Genomic DNA, 22387 nt, shown 5'->3' with positions numbered 1-22387 from the left:
AATTTATTCTGAGCATGCGTGGCACTTTGTGCATCGGATTTGTGAAAATTTTATAGCAAGCTCTCAAACTTTGTGTGTCGGAAATTCCTATGGAAAATGTGTGATGGAGCCCACACACGGTCGGAATGTCCGACAACAAGGTCCTATCACACATTTTCCATCGGAAAATCCTACCATGTGTACAGGGCATAAGACTAATCTAACTCTGTAAAGCAAAAATCAATATACATACCTTTTCTGCAGCCGCTCCGGTCCCACGCTGAGCTGTCAGCAGTGGCTTCTCTGTGTAGGCAGGTGCAGGAGAGGAAGCCATCAACAGAAGCCCCATAGTAAGTCTATGGGTGACGTCACTTCCCAGGCATTTCACAGCCATTGTCAACTGTCCCCTGCACACAGCATCCACCGCTGGAGACCAGACCAGCTTCAGAAAAAGTATGTATAGCGATTTATACTTTACAGGGTTAGATACATTAGACTTTGAATGTGGCTGCCAGTAGATTTAGAATTAGTAAGTTTTTGGGCTGAACTTCCACTTTAATTCTCAATACCAAATGCATACAAAGCAATATGTTTAAAAAAATAGATGGAGTTTAGGCTGCATTTACAGCTGAAGCACTTAAAGATGAAAGGCATAGAACAGAATCCTGGGCTCTCAAACCTATTGTATAATGGTCTTACCATCTGTAATGTACTTCAGTAATGTACTACTTATAAAGCATATTTGTGTAAACTGGATTTGCTATAAAATGATTTAAAAAGGATCAAAAGAATTTTAATGCAAATACTACACAAGTTCTGATTGGTGGGAATTTTGCCTTGTGCAGTGAAATCTAAATTTAAGTCAGAGCAAGATCAAAATTGTGCTTTCATCCATTGCACAGCAAAATATCAGTAGATGTTAAGTGCTGCTTACTGGCACCATGCTTGGATGCACTTTTATGACAAGTAGCAGAGGTTAAAAAAAGCTGCTAGCATCTCATTAGTTTGTTAGCACTATCCAATGTGTTCAAAAAACTGTATAATAATAGAAAAGAAAAAGAAAAACAGGAAATATACTTACCTAAGCCACTGTGCTTCTGCTCCAATATTCTGGCTGCTCTTAGATGGCTATTGTTATCGGATAGCACCTAGAAGGAAAGATTTCACTGTGAGATGCATAACAGGTAAGTACTCAAACTGTAATGCTTGATGTAGGCAACCCTGTCTCAGACAGGTAATGTTAATACTGATGCATGACACAAGTTAGTGGAGAAGAAACAGAAAACATTGTCATGCAATATTGCCGTCTGACAAGAATCCACTTCACAGATGAGACCTGTGGCAATGGGTTGGTGCAAAGCAAGCATTCAAACTGTAATGGGCACATCAATTACATAGAAACAAAGGAAAGGGTCAGTAACTGAAGAGCGTTCATTTCTGCAAACCCATGGGCACATTTGTACAACAAGACATCCTGTTTGAAAGAAAGTGCACAGGAAAAGCTGGAAACAAGCAGTTGAAATATGTCAAACCACAAAGTCACTATAGTCCATGCATGAGCCTTATAAAGGACCTGAAGGACGGTTTGCAGCTTGTACCCAATGTAAAAGTCATACCCTTTGCCCTGAAAGAGCTTCAGCTGTACAGACAGATAACAGAGAAACTCTTCGCAGAAAAAGGAATGTGAAGCAGAACCTCTTCCATTATCTGTGAAATGCTTAACAGCAAGGGCCAGAAGTCCATATCTAGCAGGACAAGTATCTATAGCCAATCAATAGCTCTGCACGGGCCATAATGAATCATTAATAATAGCCACAGTCCAGAAGCTTTAATGCTATTGCAAAATTTGAAACAGCACTAGGGCCAACTAATGAATGAATCAGTTGCTATGAAATGAAGAATTAAAAGAAGCTGGCTGTCACCTATTATTCTACACAATTTAGCATGTGAGCAGCATGACACTTAAAGGCAAGGTAAGGACAGGTTGAGCAATTTTATGATGAGCCACCTAGATCAGCAAAAGCCCACTATGTGCTTTTCAAAATTTTAAAGCCTTTAAAATATAATTAAAATGACAGCCTAGTTGTAGAACTTTCCAGGATAGTTACTGAAGTTGAGAAAGCCTAGAAAAGTCTCCTGTTACTATATCTTATAGCAAGCTGTGGGTATAAAATGTAGACACCAACAGATGCTTGCTCATACCTACAGCAGCCTCTAATATCCCCAGCCATTCTGACAAGCACAGTCCCCACATTTCCAGGTGCTTGCTGCTACCCAGTACACCCACCCATTCCTATAGGGCCCATCACTATGGTGGGCTACCCTGCTATCACGAAAACATTTGCAGAAGGTAGGAAGGGGCAGGCAAACTTCAGCCCTATTAGGAAGCACTGAACCTTAGCTTGTTGGAATGGCCCAGGGTTCAGACAAAGGCAGGGTATCAGAGCTTGCTGCAGGTATGTCTAAGTGCATGCATTTAATACCTGCTGCAGATTGTTTTTTTTTTTCCTCCCCTTTTTTTGATGACAGATTCACATAACAAAAAAAAAAAACAAAAAAAATTCCTGAAAGAAATATGAAAAAGGTGTCACTGTGGACTTCTTATTTTATTTTCTTAGGCTAGAGACTTGTTTGTCATGCTGACCCTCTTGCTTTAATACCATGCATCATAGACCCAGAAAAAATTGCAGACTTCTAACTTTATAATGACTGTCAACATTCATACCTATTCCAGGTAAGGGACTCAAATATTAAAGAACGGCCAAGCAGCTAGCATTTTCAGAAATTAGCAATGGCACCCCCGTGTTTACTTCAAAAGAAAATCTTTCAGGACAATATGGAAGCTGCCTTTGCTGACTTGTTTTCAAAAACACGAGCTGTGGGCCAACACCCCGATTGCTGATTCACAGTTCAATGACCTCAAAGATTCAGCCATTGATGTACTGGTACCCCTCATATGTACTTATTTTCAGTGAGTCAATAACGGAGAAGTAAAAAAAAAGGAGGATAAAAGTGACAGCTCCAAGCTTGCATTTTCAAAGCCAGCTCCAAAACACAGCACAAAGAGCAAGGTTGTCTAGTAATCAGAGCCATTTCTGCTCAGGCAATTTTTTAATGGTTAATAACCATAGAGTAAAACAAATGCATTATTTTATATGTCACTTGTTCAGAAGCATTCACTGCTGTGTGATAACTCACTTTTGGCCCACCAAGTCTATAGCTTGCTTACATGCGACTTTTGTAAATATGGTAGATTCATGGAAGAAGCACTGTTATGTCAGCTGTCCATACATTAGGTACTTATTGCCAGGAAAGTAGGATTAGTAATTGATTGCCACCCCTTACAGTTAGTATCAAGACACAAAATTAAAGTTCACTTTGGATAAAGAAAATATATTTGACCCCCACAGCATCACTTTTACTAAATTATTCTTAAAAGATTGCCAGATTACTTGATGCCACAATAGTCTTAAAGGACAGCTAAGCCAAAGGTGTTTTTTTTACATAGGTATTTGGATATACAGTATTTTACTGTTACTTTGGATTCCCAATTGACCCGGATAGTACAAAGCTAACAATGTTACATGGAAGAGGTGCCAATGAAATAAAATTACATAACAGATTAAGATGGCATATAATACTGAATAGAGAGAACACAAACTCAAAGGTGATTAGATGTCCTTTAATACCATCTCTGATTTTTATTGTGCTTAATAGAAAAAAAGTTTAGTGAAGTAAAGTTTAAAAACCTGTTGCCATGAGCCAAAAATACTGGATGTGAAAGCCAATGATTTAGGGGACACAGGGGAAGAAGTGATTTGATCCCCTGATCTGCGTCTTCGACGCCCAGAACCCACAGCACTGGTGTAATGCATCCAGGTACCGATACACTCTGGGCTAGACACACTCAGGGGGCTCTCTTCCTAGAAGTGAGAAAGGGGCAAAAACAGCAAAGCATGCAAAGTTAGAAACAAAGCCAAATGACCAAGAAAACAAAAAAAAATCTGGCTTCTAGACTACAAAACATAAAATAACCTTTAATGTGTGGCATGAGAGTAAGCAAATAGCTAATACTACAAACTAGACTTATAAATGTATTAGAAGCAATATTTAAGAAGAGATTATAGAGAAATACTGGAATAAAAATCAATGATCATTGTAGACAGGTGCCAGGTAAATCAATCACTGACTCAAAAGATGATATAAGTTTTGGCAATCACTTTTGTCACAAATAAGGTTAGCATTTTAATTAGGTTTAATGGGCAAATTAGGGACAGGTCACATATAAACAATTCTGAGTAAGACTTGAATGACACACAACAGTTTTACATAAACCAATAAAGTTCAGAAACAAATAAATAAAAAATGAGTGTTTCCTCTTAATGTGCTGTGTATTATACGGTCTATATATTAGTATATGCACTGACAGCCTTTTAGTGCACAAATTGTCATCTTCAAGTAATATGCAAGGTAGTCCCATTATCTTACTGACTATATTTGAGATGGCATGGGCTTGTCTCAATCCATAAATAAAACGTCTAATATCAAACAGAAAGGAATAATCCTATAAAAAGCCACATTAAAGGAACAAGTGACAAAATGATGTTTAGGAGGAGTTTATAAAGAAGAAAAGATTACCCAGACTGCCATGATCAAGGGCTGGTCATACTGTTAAGAAAAAAAGGCACTTACCTCCACCGAACCTATCTTTCTGGAACGCGGTAAAGGCGATTTCCTGTGTATGTGAATAGGATCAGACACCATAGGTTTAAACATCACCATGGATCTGTCAGGCTCATCTCTTCTGCATATGCCAGACTCTTCATCACTGTCATTGCCATGGATGTGTTTCTTGGAGCTTTCACTCTTTAAAAAAAAAAAATATATAAGAGAATTTAAAAAGTAAAATTAAAGAGGAACTGCAGTCTGCTCACATAATCTGTAATAAAAACATCTTTGCTATTCTGAAGCTTCCCTCCAACCACTTTGCATATTATTTTATATATACTGTGATTCTGTACTTGCCAAATATGTTGCAGAAATCTCCCTCTATGGAGTCTGGCTGCAACCATTCTAACTGTGGGCAGCAGAAGCTGCTGCATGTTCACTTCCTGGATTTACACGCACACCTTCAGCTCTGCAGCTCTCATTGGCCCTCCTATGGCTCACCCCCCCCCAGCAAACTCTCAGGAGAGGAGTGAGAGAGATAGCCGTGCATGATGTCATAAGCCTAGGCTTTTTACCAGACAAGAAACAAGAAGTAGGCTGTATAAAGTATTTACTGGCAGAAAAAAAATGTTTTACTATCCAAAGTTAAAACAACAAGGGCAGAAGATTTAATAGATGGAAAGATGAAAAAGTGACTGAAGTTCCATTTCAAAGAATGCTACACACATCGACAGAGTTTATGCAAGTACAATGTTATGCCTCACTCACAGATGTTTGGAAGCACTGGCATGTTCTGATGTAAAACTACCAGCGTTTTCCCACAGTCAGAAAGCCGCAGATGGCATGTAAATCTGCTCATAGAAGTAAAAGGATGTGCGCAATTGTACTTGTGTAAACACCTTTTTTTTAATTGCATCAGTGTTTACCAAGCATGCACATGTGACCTATTCCCCAAACACAAACCTTTACATTTTAATAATGGGTTTATGGGCTCAATATTAGAAGCAAAAATTGCAACAAGACAGTATGCATTCCAAAAAAATCTTGGTACACATGTGGGCAATAATGAATTTAAATTTAATATAAAATGTAATTATTTTAATATAAAATACTGCTGACAAGCCAGATGTTGAAAAACCCGTACATTCCCCCAGGCGGTAGATCTGAGGTCAAAATGAAGGAAAAATAATAGGATTTTGTGAATTAAGGGATACAGGTTGAAGTATTCAGGTATATGGGCTTACTCTGCTACCTTCAGAAGATCGGACACTGGCAAACAAACAGCTGTAAAGTCCGTCCAGTATAACCCTCCCACTCCCAGTCTGCCTCAGTTTTGTAGCAAACAAAACAAAGGCAGAGGTGGGACTTGTGTCCCTTGATTAAGGATGAGCTCCGGCGTGTTCGCACCATAACGTGCCGAGCCCGCCAGGAGGTCGGCACAGCGCTGCGCTAATCACAGGCAGTGAGACATTTTCCCGAAATGTCTCACTGTCTGTGATTAGCGCAGCACCATGCCGACTTCCTGGCGGGCTCGGCACGCGGAGTATGCGAACATGCCGGAGCTCATCCTTACCCTTGATTTACTCTAAGAAACAGATTTCCTAATTCCAGCACCAAACTTGTGACCCACAATGCCAGGGCAAGCCTAGTTTGGCTGGTCAAGCTTAAGGAACAATCCTCAAACTGCTACCTCTTCACCCTTGCATAATGAAAGCGGAGTTGCAACTGTCTGGAGGGAAATGTGGTATGAGGAACGGCCTTGGAGGCAGCAACAAAGCCCTAAATCCTCAATCAAAAGCTCAGGGTTGGCTGGAGTGTGGAGTCCAAACATGGTAGCTGACAGTGCCTGAGGAAGTAAACATTGGACAGGGCCTTATTTGAAAGATAAGTTCACCTTTTTTTTTTAATAATAAAAGCACATAATTTTGCAGGTAAAAAAAAATGTAAAAAGTATTTTCTTTCTTTTTTAATTAGAACCTGGAGAGCATTGCACACCCGAGCAGCAGATTGCAGATGCCATGCAGGCTTCTTAAGTATCTGTGTATCTGTCTGCTCGTACCTCGTACGGGCAGACTGATACACACTGACAGGAAGAATGATGAACTACCAGAGAACGCAACAGCGATACAACCCGACAGCCCCAAAGGATGTTGGGACTTGTAGTTTCCCGTTCACAGAGGGCTGTGAATGAATGTCGTGGCAGGGGAGGCAGTATCCTTAAGTTTTGGAGTTACGTCTGCAGACTGAGACTCCTCCTGTACTAATTCCTTAAATTAAAATACGGTCCAATCCTACCTTAAAATGACTGTGTAGTAGTAACTGCACTCACAGGGAATGAAGAGAAGAACTCTGAAGAAGAAAGTGTGGAAGCACACTTGCAGCCCATGTACTGAGTCAGCTATCATGGCTGCAGTTTTTCCCATACACTCAGACATAGTAGCTGAAAACTCTTCCCTAGATAAAATCAGGGGTTAGGGAAGACTCATTGGGAGTGCAGTGACTCAGGAAGGGAAAGCAACATAGGCTGTCAATGTCATGTCCTGGCACTGCAGGATCCCCTGGCACTGTTTGCAGATCACAAGCTGGTCAGGCACCCAGGATCGCTGCCCCTGCGCGTATTATCCACCATGCTATGGTACAGATTGTGAGACTGCACCAAGGGTACTCACAAAATCGATGCCAAAGTAGGAAGTAATAATGCCTTCTGTCACAGTGTAAGGAAATCAAGAAGCCCAGGTAACATTCAGAGGATTGCAGATTTGATTTAGGCTCAGGGGATGGTGCATGCATGAACAGTATTGTCCACTATAGTGGTGACTTGCGTAGGTGAAGGGCCCAGGGTCCCTGCAGCCACAGAAGCAGCTGTTAAGCACCCATTGTATACAATGGTGGAGCTCCTCTTCCCAACAACGATGGGGATGACTGAAAGTATTGCAGTATCCAGTATGTCCTAAATGCAGCAGCACCCAATATACACAAATACTTCATACATGGAAATTATCTTTTTATATGAAGAATGACTAGATTTTTTTATAGGAGTAGCATGTTGTGAATGGGTCAGGAAATGTCACGTATATACACACTGTTTAAAAAAAAAATTAAAAGGAACACTAAAAGGCTGAATTCAAAGTGAAAAATTGATGCAGCAGGCTAGTCCATTTTGCTGAAATTTCATTGCAACTCAAAAAATGGTACTTAGTAGTTTGTATGGCCCCCATGTGCTTGTATGTATGCATGCCTGACAATGCTGGGGCATGCTCCTAATGAGATAACGGATGGTGTCCTGGGGTATTTGCTCCCAGATCTGGAACAGGGCATCACTGAGCTCTGAAACAGACTGAGCTGCAACCTGGCGGCATTAGATGGACCGAAACATAATGTCCCAGAGGTGTTCTATTAGATTTAGGTCAGGTGATAGTGGGGACCATTCAATGGTAACAATTTCTTCATTCTCCAGGAACTGGCTTCATACTCTTACCACATGAAGCCGGCATTGTCGTGCACCAGGACCCACTGCACCAGCGTAGGGTCTGATAATGGGTCCAAGGATTTCATCCCAATACCTAATGACAGCCAGGGTGCCATTGTCTAGCCTGTAGAGGTCTGTGCGTCCCTCCATGGATATGTCTCCCAAGACCATCGCTGACCTACCACCAAACCGGTCATGCTGAGCAATGTTACAGGCAACATAACATTCTCCACAGCTTCTCCAGGCCGTTTCATGTCTTTCTCATTTGCTCAGGGTAAACCTGCTCATCTGTGAAAAGCATGGGGGCGCCAGTGGCAGACCTGCCAAATCTGATGTTCAATGGCAAATGCCAAATTGAGCTCCACTAGAAGAAGTTGAGCCCTCAGGCCACCCTCATGAAGTCAGTTTCTGATTGTTTGGTCAGAGACATTTACACCAGTGGCCTGCTGGGAGGACAATTTGTAGGGTTCTGGCAGTGCTCATCCTGTTTCTTTTTGCGCAAAGGAGCAGATACCGGTCCTGCTGATGGGTTAAGAACCTTTCTACGGCCATTTCCAGCTCTCCTAGAGTAAATGCCTGTCTCCTGGAATCTCCCTTCATGTTTTTGAGACTGTACTGGGAGACACAGCAAACCTTCTGGCAATGGCACATATTGATGTGCCATCCTGGAGGAGTTGGACTGCCTGTGCAGCCTCTATAGGGTTCAGGTATTGCCTCATGCTACCACTAGTGACACTGACCCTAGCCAAATGCAAAACTAGGCAAAAACAGTCAGAAAATATGAGTATTTTCTGGGTGTCTTTGAATTCAGCCCTCTGTAGGTTGGGCTGAATTCAAACGATGTGCCATCCTTTCATTCCTAACACATTACCCAGTCCATATCAGAATAGATAACATGGATGATATTTTTTCCCATTGAGATCTGATGTGTTTTCAAAGTGTTCCTTTAATTTTTTTGAGCAGTGTACATATATACACATACACACACAGAGTTAGGTCCATATATAGTTGGACACAGGCACAATTTTCATAATTTTGGCTCTGTATGCCACCAGAATAAAATTAAAGCAAAAACAATCCAAATGAATTTGAAGTGCAGACTTTCAGCTTTAATTCAAGGGGTTGAACATAAATATTAGGTACAAATTTTAGGAACGACAACCATTTTCATATACAGCCCCCCCCCAATTTTTAGGGGCTCAAATGTGATTGGACAAATATAATAATAAATAAAATGTTCATTTGTAATATTTTGTTGAGAATCCTTAACTGGCAATGACTGCCTGAAGTCTGGAACCCATGGACATTACCAAAGACTGGGTTTTCCTCCTTTCTGATGCTTAGCCAGGCTCTAACTGCAGCTGTCTTTCTGTCTTTAGTTTTGCCTTCAGCAAGAGAAATGCATGCTTAGTTGGGTTGAGATCAGGTGATTGACTCGGCCATTGCAGAATAATCCACTTCTTTTCCTTTGAAAGCTCCTGGGTTGCTTTTTCAGTGTGTTTTGGATCATTTTCCATCTGTACTGTGAAGCACTGTCCAATCAACTTTGCTGCATTTGGCTGAACCTGGGCTGACAGTATCTCTCTAAATGTGTAGAAAAAAGTGCAGCACTAAAATATATGGAGAAAGTTGTTGGGCAACAACACAATAGTATCTCTCTAAACACTGCAGAATCTGGCTGCTTCTGTCTTCAGGCACATCATCAATAAACACCAATGACTCCGTGCCACTGGAAGCCATGCATGCTAATGCGATCACACTGCCTCCACCGTGTTTTACAGATGGCGTTGTGTGATTTGGACTATAAGCTGTTCCAAGCCTTTTTTCTTCCCATCATTCTGGTACAGATTAATCTTAGTTTCATCCGTCCAAAGAATGCTTTTCCAAAACTGGTCTGGCTTTTTTAGATTTTTTTTGGCAAAGTCGAATCTGGCTTTTTTAGTCTTCAGGCTTATGAATGGTTTGCACCTTGTGATAAACACTCTAATTGCTCTCATGAAGTTTTCTCTTGATTGTAGACTTTGACAATGATATGCCCACCTCCTGGAGAGTGTCCTTCACTTGTCTGGATGTTGTGAATGGGTTTTTCTTTACCATAGAGAGGATCCTGTGATCATCCGCCACTGTTGTCTTCTGTGGATGTCCAGGCCTTTTTATGTTGCTGAGCTCACCAGTGCGTCGTTCTTCCCTCAGAATGTACCAAACTGTTGATTTGGCCACTTCTAATGTTGCTGTTATCTCTCTGATGGATTCATTCGTTTTTGAAGCCTTACAATGGCCTGCTCTCACTTGCATTTTTTCATAAAAGGAGGTTGAATGTCTCTAACTGTGAAAGGCATTTTAGTATTACATATTTTGCAGAACTGACAACAGAAAACAATCTGAAAATTTTCTTAATTAAAACTGGCGACCTGGCAAGTTAAAAAAAATGTAACATTCCTGTGCAGTGGCCAAGGCTAGCTTCACTATTATTCAATGTTATAAATATACCCCCATACCTCTAACCAACACACAATGTGGGATAATTAAAGTGTGACTAAACTACATTATCTGTAAGTTCTGCCACATATTAAGACTGTATAATGTAAAGTTCGACTAAGTAACATGTGTCAATAACCGCTTTTTATTATACTCTGTAATATCCTGTATGTGTATTTGACTCAATGAACAGACAAAATAAAAAACGTTTTTCTGATAAAAAAAAAGAGAGTGACTAAACAAAAACATTTTATATAGCCCTTAGATGCGGATTTGTGACTGGGTCAGGAATTGTCAACCTATGCCAAAAGCCAATCACACATACAGTGGATATAAAAAGTCTACTCACCCTTGTTAAAATGTCAGGTTTCTGTGATGTAAAAAATTAGACAAAGATAAATCATTTAAGAACTTTTTCCACCGTTAATGTGATCTATAAACTGTACAACTCAGTTGAAAAACTGAAATCTTTTAGGGGGGAGAAGTAAAAATAAAAAAAATAAAATACTGTGGTTGCATAAGTGTGCACAACCTCTTATAACTGGGGATGTAGCTATGTTCAGAATTAAGCAATCACATTCAAACTCGTTAAATAGGAGTCAGTACACTCCACTCCTACACGCCATCATTTAAAGTGTCTCTGATTAACCCCAAATAAAGTTCATATATTCTAGTAGGTCTTTACTAACAATTTCTTAGTCACATCCTACAGCAAAAGCCATGGTCCGCAGAGAGCTTTCAAAGCATCAGAGGGATCTCATTGTTAAAAGGTATCTGTCAGGAGAAGGGTACAAAAGAATTTCCAAGGCATTAGATATACCATGGAACACAGTAAAGACAGTCATTATCAAGTGGAGAAAATATGGCACAACGGTGACATTACCAAGAACTGGACATCCCTCCAAAATTGATGAAAAGACAAGAACAACACTTGTCAGGGAGGCTGCCAAGAGACCTACAGCAAAATTAAAGGCGCTGCAGGAATATCTGGCAAGTACTGGCTGTGTGGTACATGTGACAACAATCTCCCGTATTCTTCATATGTCTGGGCTATGGGGTAGAGTGGCAAGACGGAAGCCTTTTCTTAGGAAAAACATCCAAACTTGGCTAAATATTGCAAAAACACATCTAAAGACTCCCAAAAGCATGTGGGAAAATGTGTTATGGCCTGATGAAAACAAGGTTGAACTTTTTGGCCATAATTCCAAAAGATATGTTTGGTGCAAAAACAACACTGCACATCACCAAAAGAACACCATACACACAGTGAAGCATGGTGGTAGCAGCATCATGCTTTGGGGCTGTTTTTCTTCAGCTGTAACAGGGGCCTTAGTCAAGGTAGAGGGAATTATGAACAGTTCCAAATACCAGTCAATATTGGCACAAAACCTTCAGGCTTCTGCTAAAAAGCTGAACATGAAGAGGAACTTCATCTTTCAGCACGACAACAACCCAAAGCATACATCCAAATCAACAAAGGAATGGCTTCACCAGAAGAAGATTAAACTTTTTGAATGGCCCAGCCAGAGCCAAGACCTGAATCCGATTGAAAATCTGTGGAGTGATCTAAAGAGGGCTGTGCGCAGGAGATGCCCTCGCAATCTGACAGATATGGAGTGTTTTTGCAAAGAACATTGGGCAAATATTGCCAAATCAAGATGCGCCATGCTGATAGACTCATACCCAAAAAGACTGCATGTTGTAAAAAAAATCAAAAAGTCAAAAAGTGCTTCAACAAAGTATTAGTTTAAGGGTGTGTACACTTATGCAACCATATTTTTTTTTTATTTTTTTTACTTCCCTACACCTAAACGATTTCAGTTTTTTTTCAACTGAGTTGTACAGTTTATAGGTCACATTAAAAGGTGGAAAAGATCTGAAATGATTTATCTTTGTCTCATTTTTTTTACATCACATAAACCTGACATTTTAACAAGGTGTAGGTTTTTTAGATCCACTGTAATATATAATATTCATACATACATACACACACACACATACACAAACACATATATACACAAACTATATATAAATTAAAATTTAATATTTCATAAAACAAGACTGAAACGTCTAACCATGACTAGCATTTCAGTATTACATGGTTTGCAGAATTGGCAACAATGGAAAACAAGCTGAAAATGTTCTTAATTAAAACTGGCATCCTGATGAGTTAAGAAATTGAACATTCTTGTACAATGGCCAGGGCTAGATTCATGGCTATTCAATGTTATAAATATATTTTAATGATTCCAATTTCTTTTTTCCTTGGCGATTCTGCCAGTAAAACACTTTCTGTACTTGGGCAACATTGTTCACTCAGAGGACTGTATCTATTGAAAGATGCAGCAATGTCACCCTAAGACTGGACAATAGAACACCTCCCTTTTCCTCTTCTCCATAACAGAGGGGCAGGTTCCACAGTCCTCAAAGATAACTGAATGTTGCAACGGTTAAGACTGACCAGAGAGCACAGGAAGTTATTGACCCAAAAGGCGGTTTCTGGTAGGGTGATGTGGTCCCCCCCCCCCCCCCCGATCCAAAACAAAATGCAAGCTCACATATATATACACACACACACACACACACACACACACACACACACACACACACTCACAAAAGTGAGTACACCCCTCATATTTTTGTAAATCTTTTATTATATCTTTTCATGTGACAACAATGAACAAATGACACTTTCTACAAAATAAAGTAGTGAGTGTACAGCTTGTATAACTGTAAATTTGCTGTCCACTCAAAATAACTCGACACTCAACCATTAATGTCTAAATCGCTGGTAACAAAAGCGAGTACACCCCTTAGTGAATATGTCCAAATTGGGCCCAATTAGCCATTTTCCCTCCCCAGTGTCATGTAACTCGTTAGTGTTACAAGGCCTCAGGTGTGAATGGGGAGCAGGTGTGTTAAATTTGGTGATATCGCTCTCATTCTATCTCTACTGGTCACTGGAAGTTCAACATGGCACCTCATGGCAAAGAACTCTATGAGGATCTGAAAAAAAAGAATTGTTGTTCTACATAAAGATGGCCTAGGATATAAGAAGATTGCCAAGACCCTGAAACTAAGCTGTAGCATGGTGGCCAAGACCATACAGCGGTTTTACAGGACAGGTTCCACTCAGAACAGGCCTCGCCATGGTCGACAAAAGAAGTTGAGTGCACGCGCTCAGCGTCATATCCAGAGGTTGTCTTTGGGAAATAGACGTATGAGTGCTGCCAGCATTGCTGCAGGAGGTTGAAGGGGTGGGGGGGTCAGCCTGTCAGTGCTTAGACCATACGCCGCACATTGCATCAAATTGGTCTGCATGGCTGTCGTCCCAGAAGGAAACCTCTTCTAAAAATGATGCACAAGAAAGCCCACAGTTTGCTGAAGAAAAGCAGACTAAAGGACATGGATTACTGGAACCATGTCCTGTGGTCTGAGGAGATCAAGATAAACTTATTTGATTCAGATGGTGTCAAGCGTTTGTGGCGGCAATCAGGTGAGGAGTCAAGCATGGTGGTGGGAGTGTCATGGTCTGGGGCTGCATGAGTGCTGACGGCACTGGGGAGCTACAGTTCATTGAGGGAACCATGAATGCCAACATGTACTGTGACATACTGAAGCAAAGGATGATCCCCTCCCTTCGGAGACTGGGCCGCAGGGCAGTATTCTAACATGATAACGACCCCAAACACTTCTAAGACAACCACTGCCTTGCTAAAGAAGCTGAGGGTAAAAGGTGATGGACTGCCCAAGCATTTCTCAAAACCAAAACCCTATTGAGCATCTGTAGAGAAATCCACAAACGGAAGGTGGAGGAGCGCAAGGTCTCTAACATCCACCAGCTCTGTGATGTCGTCATGGAGTAGTGGAAGAGGACTCCAGTGGCAACCTGTGAAGCTCTGGTGAACTCCATGTCCAAGATGGTTAAGGCAGTGCTGGCAAAAAATGGTGACCACACAATATTGACACTTTGGGCCCAATTTGGACATTTTCACTTAGGGGTGTACTCACTTTTGTTGCCAGCGGTTTAGACATTAATGGCTGTGTAGAGTTATTTTGAGGGGAAAGCAAATTTACACTGTTATACAAGCTGTACACTCACTACTTTACATTGTAGCAAGGTGTCACTTCTTCAGTGTTGCCACATGAAAAGATATAATAAAATATTTACAAAAATGTGAGGGGTGTACTCACTTTTGTAATATATATATATATATATATATATATATATATATATATATATATATATATATATATATATTAATTATGCACTGGATACAAACACTTATACACATACAGTTGTGCTCATAAGTTTACATACCCTGGCAGAATTTATGATTTCTTGGCCTCTTTTTAAATCATAATGAAAGCAAACTACCCAAATGACCCTGTTTAAAAGTTTACATACCCTGGCTATTTTGGCCTGATAACATTCACACAAGTTGACACAAAGGAGTTTGAATGGCTATTAAAAGGTAACCATCCTCACCTGTGATCTGTTTGCTTGTAATTAACGTGTGTGTATAAAAGGTCAATGAGTTTCTGGACTCCTGACAGACCCTTGCATCTTTCATACAGAGCTGCACTTGCGTTTCTGGATTCTGAGTCATGGGGAAAGCAAAAGAATTGTCAAAGGATCTGCGGGAAAAGGTAGTTGAACTGTATAAAACAGGAAATGGATATGAAAAGATATCCAAGGAATTGAGAATGCAAATCAGTAGTGTTCAAACTCTAATCAAGAAGTGGAAAATGAGGGGTTCTGTTGAAACCAAACCACAGTCAGGTAGACCAATTAAAATTTCAGCCACAACTGCCAGGAAAATTGTTCGGGATGCAAAGAAAAACCCACAAAATAACTTCAAGTAAAATGCAGGAGTCTCTGAAAACATGTGGTGTGGCTGTTTCAAGATGCACAATAAGGAGGCACTTGAAGAAAGATGGGCTGCATGGTTGAGTCGCCAGAAAAAAGCCATTACTATGCAAATGCCACAAAGTACCCTGCTTACAATACGCCAAACAGCACAGAGACAAGCCTCAAACCTTCTGGCACAAAGTAATTTGGAGTTATGAGACCAAAATTGATCTTGTCGGCCACAACCATAAATGCTTCATTTGGAGAGGAGTTAAGGCCTATGATGAAAGGTACATCATTGTTACCATGAAACACGGAGGTGGATGGCTGGTGTTTTGGTTTTCCTGTGCTACAAAGGCACAGGAAATTTGGTCTAAATTGATGGCAAGATGAATGCAGTATGTTATCAAAAAATACTGGAGGAACATTTGCATTCATCAGCTGCGCATGGGACGTACTTGGACATTCCAACATGACAATGATCCAAAACATAACCAAATATGAACATAAAAACACCTTGAAGGCATGTGTTACTATATATGACCATATAAAAAAGTGATATATTCCAGTGAGAAAGGTTTAAAGATGAAAAAAATGCAACTCAAAAACACCCCTTGTGAACAGTGATATGCACCGCAAAAACTGTTTCAAAGGACCTATAACAATAGAGCTATGATGAAAACAGAGTCCACTATATGTGATAATGTGAGTATAAAAATTTTAAATGTTCTATAGCCTATAGTGCTATAATATAAACAAAGTCCATATAAGTGACAATGTGAGCATGGAAAATCCTGAAAGGAGATGAGATTCTAGGCCCTCTCCTTCCTATCAAACCCAACATTGTTTATAGAAGGAATAAAACTCTGAAAAATAAATTAGCACCTAGTGCAATAGACCTACTTCCTAGTATGTTTGGAAGTCTAAAAGGGTTTTTTCTTTGCAAGAAGTGTAAGGTATGTAAAACATCTCAAAACATTAGAACTTCTTCCTTTGTTTCCCAGGTTATATCCAAATCATACAACATCAAAGATTTTATTACCTGCGGGACTGTAGGAGTTGTATATTTGCTCATTTGCCCTTGCGGGTTACAGTACGTAGGAAGGACAACATAGGCTCTCAATATTAGGATAGGGGAGCATTTAGGTAATATTAGAAGGGGTTTTGTTGGACATAGTGTGTCCAAACACTTCCTTTTGCATCATAATAGGAATACTGCGCTTCTTAAGGTAATAGCAATAGAGAAATATACTCCACACTGGAGAGGTAACAATTTAAAAAGGCATATATCCCTTCGTGAAACCAGATGGATATATGACCTCCAGTGCTATCGCCCCCTGGGACTTAATGTGGAATGGGATGTCAATTGCTATATTGATAACAAGTGATTTTCCCAAACGTCGTGTTGACTGAATGTTATCTGTTCCAGTATCTTTTTATTTATTTTATATATTCCTTGTATTTAATTCTTTACACATCCTCTTTATTCTCAGAAGTAACACGCTATCTGTCTAGATGTATTTCTATCTCTTTATATACTAGAAAAGTAGGGTGTTTTTTAATGTACGTTTTATTTCGGACAATGGTGCATAAGTTATTATGCTCAATAAGGGTATTTGCTCAATAAGGGTAAAGCATTTAAAAGTAATGCAAATACGTTTTTTCATTTATATATCGTATTTTAAACTTTTTTTTAATTTGTGCTTCATTTGTTCAGAAATTTCTTTAGATAGTGGATCTTTCTGGCGTTTTTTATGATAAATTTACCAGAAAAATGTCCAATTGATAGAGTGACAACGGGAGGAAGTTGAACAATGCTCACTTCCGTTGTCTCCCCTGCCTCCTGGGTATATAAGCGTGATGTGCTGACGTTGAATCATGCCTCCGTTCCCAGTTGATGCCTTCTATGTAGAAACGCGTCGGGTTGAGCAACTGATTCTGACGTCATCACGTTCTTTCATCCAGCTACTTGGTTTGATCCTGAGCTGTTTTTTCAGTATTTTTAACCGTTTTTTGTTCTTGTTTTTATATGATTGCTAAGCTTGCTGTGAATTTTTAGTGGAATTGCTGTAAAGTTTTAGTGGAATAAACCCTTTTTGAAGTTTATCTGCACTATGAAGCCTTCCTTTTTATCCCCTATTGAGTGATAAACCTCTGGGACCATCATTGCAAAGAGATTCGGATCAAGGGTGGTTTATTTTTCCGGAGTGTTGTATTCAAGAGGAGGGAGGAGTTACCTTTGGTCGATGGGGCTGACAGAGTGCATTCCCTGGATCGAAGGACAGGTGGAGGCTATCGGTGCCGGCAGGCTGATGCAACAGGCTCCCATGATCTCTATAACTTGGTATACGGCACTAATATCACCAGATTTTGGCTGTAAGAACATCCTACGTCTCCTGAATATTGAAAATTTCCATGCTCACATTGTCACTTATATGGACTTTGTTTATATTATAGCACTATAGGCTATAGAACATTTAAAATTTTTATACTCACATTATCACATGTAGTGGACTCAGTTTGCATCATAGCACTATTGTTATAGGTCCTTTGAAACAGTTTTTGCGGTGCATATCACTGTTCACATGGGTGTTTTTGGGTTGCTTTTTTTTCATTTTTAAACCTTTCTCACTGGAACATATCACTGTTTTTTATACGGTCATATATAGTAACACATGCCTTCAAAATGTTTTTATGTTCATATTTGGTTATGTTCACAGTTTAAGAATTAATTAGTGGATGCACGCTTGTTTTTTTTAGATTACGTTTTTGAGCTTTTTTGTATTTAGGCTTACACAAGCAGCTGCACGTTTTTTTGTACATAGCGCAGAATTATCTTTTCTTTTGAGCTATAATGACCCAAAACACAAGGCCAAGTCGATCTGTCATTGGTTACAGAAGAATAAAGTTAAGGTTCTGGGGTGGCCATCTCAGTCTCCTGACCTTAATTCAATTGAGCCGCTCTGGGGAGATCTCAAACGTGCAGTTCATGCAAGACAGCCCAATAATTTATAGGAACTGGAGGCTTTTTGCCAAGAGGAATGGCCAGCTTTACCATCTGATAAGATAAAGAGCCTCATCCACAAATACCACAAAAGACTTCAAGCTGTCATTGATGTTAAACGGGGCAATACACGGTATTAAGAACTGGGGTGTGTAAACTTTCGATCAGGGTCATTTGGGACGTTTCTGTTGTGATTATGATTTAAAAAAAGTAAACACAGTTGATTGATAATACATGGTTTCAGCCAAACACTAATTGGCTTTCCATATTGAAACTAAATCCTGCTTTCCATAACCAATGGAACCCATTTTAGGAAATTATATTAGCATAAATAAGATTAAATTCAAAACAAACCTCTCTGGATGCTGGCCTATATCCAAATCCTGAAGGCAAGTTCTTATCCTCTTCACATCCTTTTGCACCCGGACTAAAGTGCAATTCCACATGGAAACGCTCCTCGGATGACAGATCCTATATAGAATTACAATGAGCCATGAAAATTCACTATACATCTGCATTCAGCTACTAACAAGCTTAGTAAATCATGTCCATTTACCTTGTTTGGGTCCTCATACAACATGATAACAATCTGTGTCATGTAATTCAGTTCATTCACAAAGTTCAGGTAGTCCATCGCTCTCTTCCACTGCTCATCCTTCGTCTCCTACAGATTAAAATGGAAAGTATGGCAACGCATTCATCAGATTGTGTTCTTATTCTGAGAAAAGAGGCAAAACTCAATACATTACAACAAGAAGTAGAAAAAAGTTACTGTATGCACTTAAGTTATTGGTGTATCCCTGCATATGGTGTGCTCTTTGGAGGACTTGCACTGGATACAGATGTTTATAAGTGGACAATATTTTTCTGGGAATTATGCACTACTTAGTTTACCTATACTCTGGTATTCTATGATTTCTTGGAACATTAGTAATTCTAGTATGTTGAAAAAAATGAAGTTATAGTATTGTTGCGCTACTATAAAAAGGATATAAGATGACACATGATAGTCACACATTTGTGTATCACCCAATCTTGATATTTATGTTTGGCGCTGAATTTTTTATTTCAATTCTTGTATGTTGCTGTCCAATAAGGGTTCAGTGCGAAACAAGATACAGATGTGACCATGTCTCTTGTCTTTTTTTTTTTTTTTTTTAACAAAAGAAATGAAAAGACCCAGGAAAGCCAGGTCGTGGCTAATTTTGCAATACAGTAGGACTAATGTATTCAAACTATAAGGCTGTAGAGTCTGTATAAGAACTGACTCAATTTTTTTGAATAGAGTTATTTTTTTCTATTAATTAGCCAAAATTTTGCTAGATTATGGTGTTTCTTCCAAAAAGATACCCAAAGAACAGCTAATAAGCAGTGTAACTGCCCATTTCCTTACATGGCAGGCCAAGTATATATTTTTTGGGGAATAGTTATTTTACACCAAGTAGATTTTTTTTGGTATGAAGATCTGTCCAATATATTTCTCACTGTCTGCTGACATTGTTTGGTCATTTTAGACTACAGTTTGGCTGATTAAATATCCAAGGTCATTTACTGAAAGTGGATTATTCCATTAAAATTAGGCTCAATTACATATAGTATGTCATACAGTGTTCACCACATCATAGCTAGCACAGATAAAAGTTCCTTGTTCATTCTTCCTTTCTGATGGACTTCCGAGATAGAGAACAAAGAAAAAGCCACAATACAGATCACCATAAACATAGATACTCCTGCATTACACATCATACACTTTGAGGCTTATTATCTTTCAGCTTACCTATCTTTAAAATGTGGCGGCTGCATTAGTTTGCTTTTTAGACTTTTTTTTTTCCTTTATTATCACTTCCTGTCTTAGGGTATCTCCACTTAGCATGGAGGAACAATTGAAAATTGACTAACAAATTAAAGCTGAAATGTAGGTAATATATATATTTTTTTTAGCTAATCATTTTTTTAAGCAGTTACAGCAACATGTTTTTCCTTTTGAGATAAAATTTTTACATAAATTAATAAAAGCTGATCATTGTACATGGTTTGTTTCAACCCTCTAATTGCCACTTATCTGGACAGAAAAAACAAAGGAAAAAATAAAAAAAAATGCAGCCACCATATCTAAGAATTGGTAAGCTGAAATATAATAAATCTTTGTTTTGGGGTTTAAGCTCTGTTCACTGCAATTATTCAATTAATTAGCCCTCTGGCATAAATACAACCAATTAGGTAACATTAAAGTGATTCTGAAGGCAAAACCTCTTTTTTCATGTCTTACTTAGCTGCTTTTAGCACAGAGCAGCCTGGTCTCTCCCCTCTGCCGAGTGCCACCATAGCAAGTCTCTTGCTATGGGGGCACCCCTGCGTGCTCGCTCCCGAGCCAGCTTTGTGTGTCCATTGACACACAGAGCTTGACTCGGCCCCACCCCCCACTCTCTCCTTACTGGCTGTGATTGACAGCAGCAGGAGCCAATGGCTCCCGCTGCTGCCCTCTGTCCAATGAGGAGAGAGAAGGCCAAGAGAGCTGCTGTTCTCATGCGCATTGCTGCATCGAGACCATGCTCAGGTAAGTATTTAGGGGGGCTGGAGGGCAGCTGCACTCAGAAGGTTCTGCCTTTAGAACCACTTTAACAATTTAAAAGGTTCAAAGTCACAATACAGATGTAAATATATTATATTTAGAACTCCCTACTACTTACATCACAGAGCGCTCCAAAACGAAGAATTGACAGTAGTGAATGAACATGACTTTCGCTGGTAAAATACAAACGTGTGCGCACATGCCGTTCTGGAGACATCACACCGCGAGAATACCTGGAAAACAAAAGATTCCAGCTTTTCCTGTGTGTGTTAGCTATCCAATTTGGCTGGAAAGCACGTGTGGTTGTAAGGTATTGCTCCAACTGTACGTTTCTAGACACTAAGGAAAAAAACATCATTATGTCTATTCAGTAAGGATAGGTGTCCTTTTCAGTTGTCTTAAGAACTTTCACCAAAATGGTGAATAAAAATACAGATTAACAGCAACATGTCATAGTTACATAGTTAGTCTGGCTGAAAAAAGACACAAGTCCATCTAGTTCCATCATTACTATCAGCAAGCTGTGACAGCTCATACTTTCCGTGAGTGCTAATACAGTATGGTAATATCTGAAACAAAGGAATAAAGCTTCTTACAGTGGATGAAGCTTATTTACTGTGTCATCATCTTGTGTTCTTTGTAGATCAGAGCGAATCTTTCGAACAAGAGGTGTACAGTAACCTTTAGCGATCTCCAGTTTTTCTGCTTTGGATATACCATATTCCTAAAATACAATACACAAAAGTAAATGCCTCATGCTTTTCTGGCCAAAACAATTTAAAGTATAGTCCTGTTCAGCCGCTATACGAACACTTTATATTAACCCTATTTGTTAATTTTGTTACTATACATTATGGTTTACATTTATATATATACTTCCATTTATTGAGGTGCTTTCTATAATGCCAGTGTGACAGAAACTAAAATCTCCACATCATTATTCAGCAAGTCAGATATTACAAGGTAAGGAAAGATTATAATCAACATTATAATTTGAAAAGCACAGTTAAAAGTGGAGTTCCACTAAAATAAATAAATTAAAAGTCAGCAGCTACAAATACTGCAGCTGCTGACTTATAATAATCAGACACTTACCTGTCCCAGGGTCCAGCGATGCGGGGGAGCGGAGCCGCACTTGTTTTCCCCCTCCTCTTTTTGCGGCTTTGGCATTGTAACTGTGGGCACCCGGCTGTGGCTTCACATCTGGGCACCCACTGCGCATGCGCAAGCCACATGCAGTGACTGGCCTGGCAATCATCTGGGACCTGTGACGTGTCCCAGATAATTGCAGAGAGGGAGGAGTGACCTTCCGGTGCTGCGGAGTGCCGGGAGGAAGTGGGAGCTGGAACGCTCTGAAAAGAGGGT

At 39.6% G+C, this 22387-nt stretch overlaps 1 protein-coding gene across 1 annotated transcript in view; it reads right to left on the bottom strand.

The window, feature by feature from the left end:
* Positions 1-22387, bottom strand: part of PPIP5K2 (diphosphoinositol pentakisphosphate kinase 2) — a 189953-nt gene that overhangs the window by 20791 nt on the left and 146775 nt on the right. The window contains exons 20-26 of the mRNA XM_073624575.1: positions 21619-21746; positions 21141-21255; positions 19007-19114; positions 18805-18921; positions 4672-4845; positions 3729-3902; positions 1061-1127 (exon numbers count right to left, since the gene is read on the bottom strand). Coding sequence (XP_073480676.1) covers positions 1061-1127; positions 3729-3902; positions 4672-4845; positions 18805-18921; positions 19007-19114; positions 21141-21255; positions 21619-21746 — 883 coding nt within the window. The remainder of the gene's footprint in view (positions 1-1060; positions 1128-3728; positions 3903-4671; positions 4846-18804; positions 18922-19006; positions 19115-21140; positions 21256-21618; positions 21747-22387) is intronic.

This window comes from Aquarana catesbeiana, linkage group LG01 (assembly GCF_042186555.1).
Source record: "Aquarana catesbeiana isolate 2022-GZ linkage group LG01, ASM4218655v1, whole genome shotgun sequence".
Lineage (NCBI taxonomy): Eukaryota > Metazoa > Chordata > Amphibia > Anura > Ranidae > Aquarana > Aquarana catesbeiana.
This window is presented reverse-complemented; position numbering and strand designations above follow the sequence as displayed.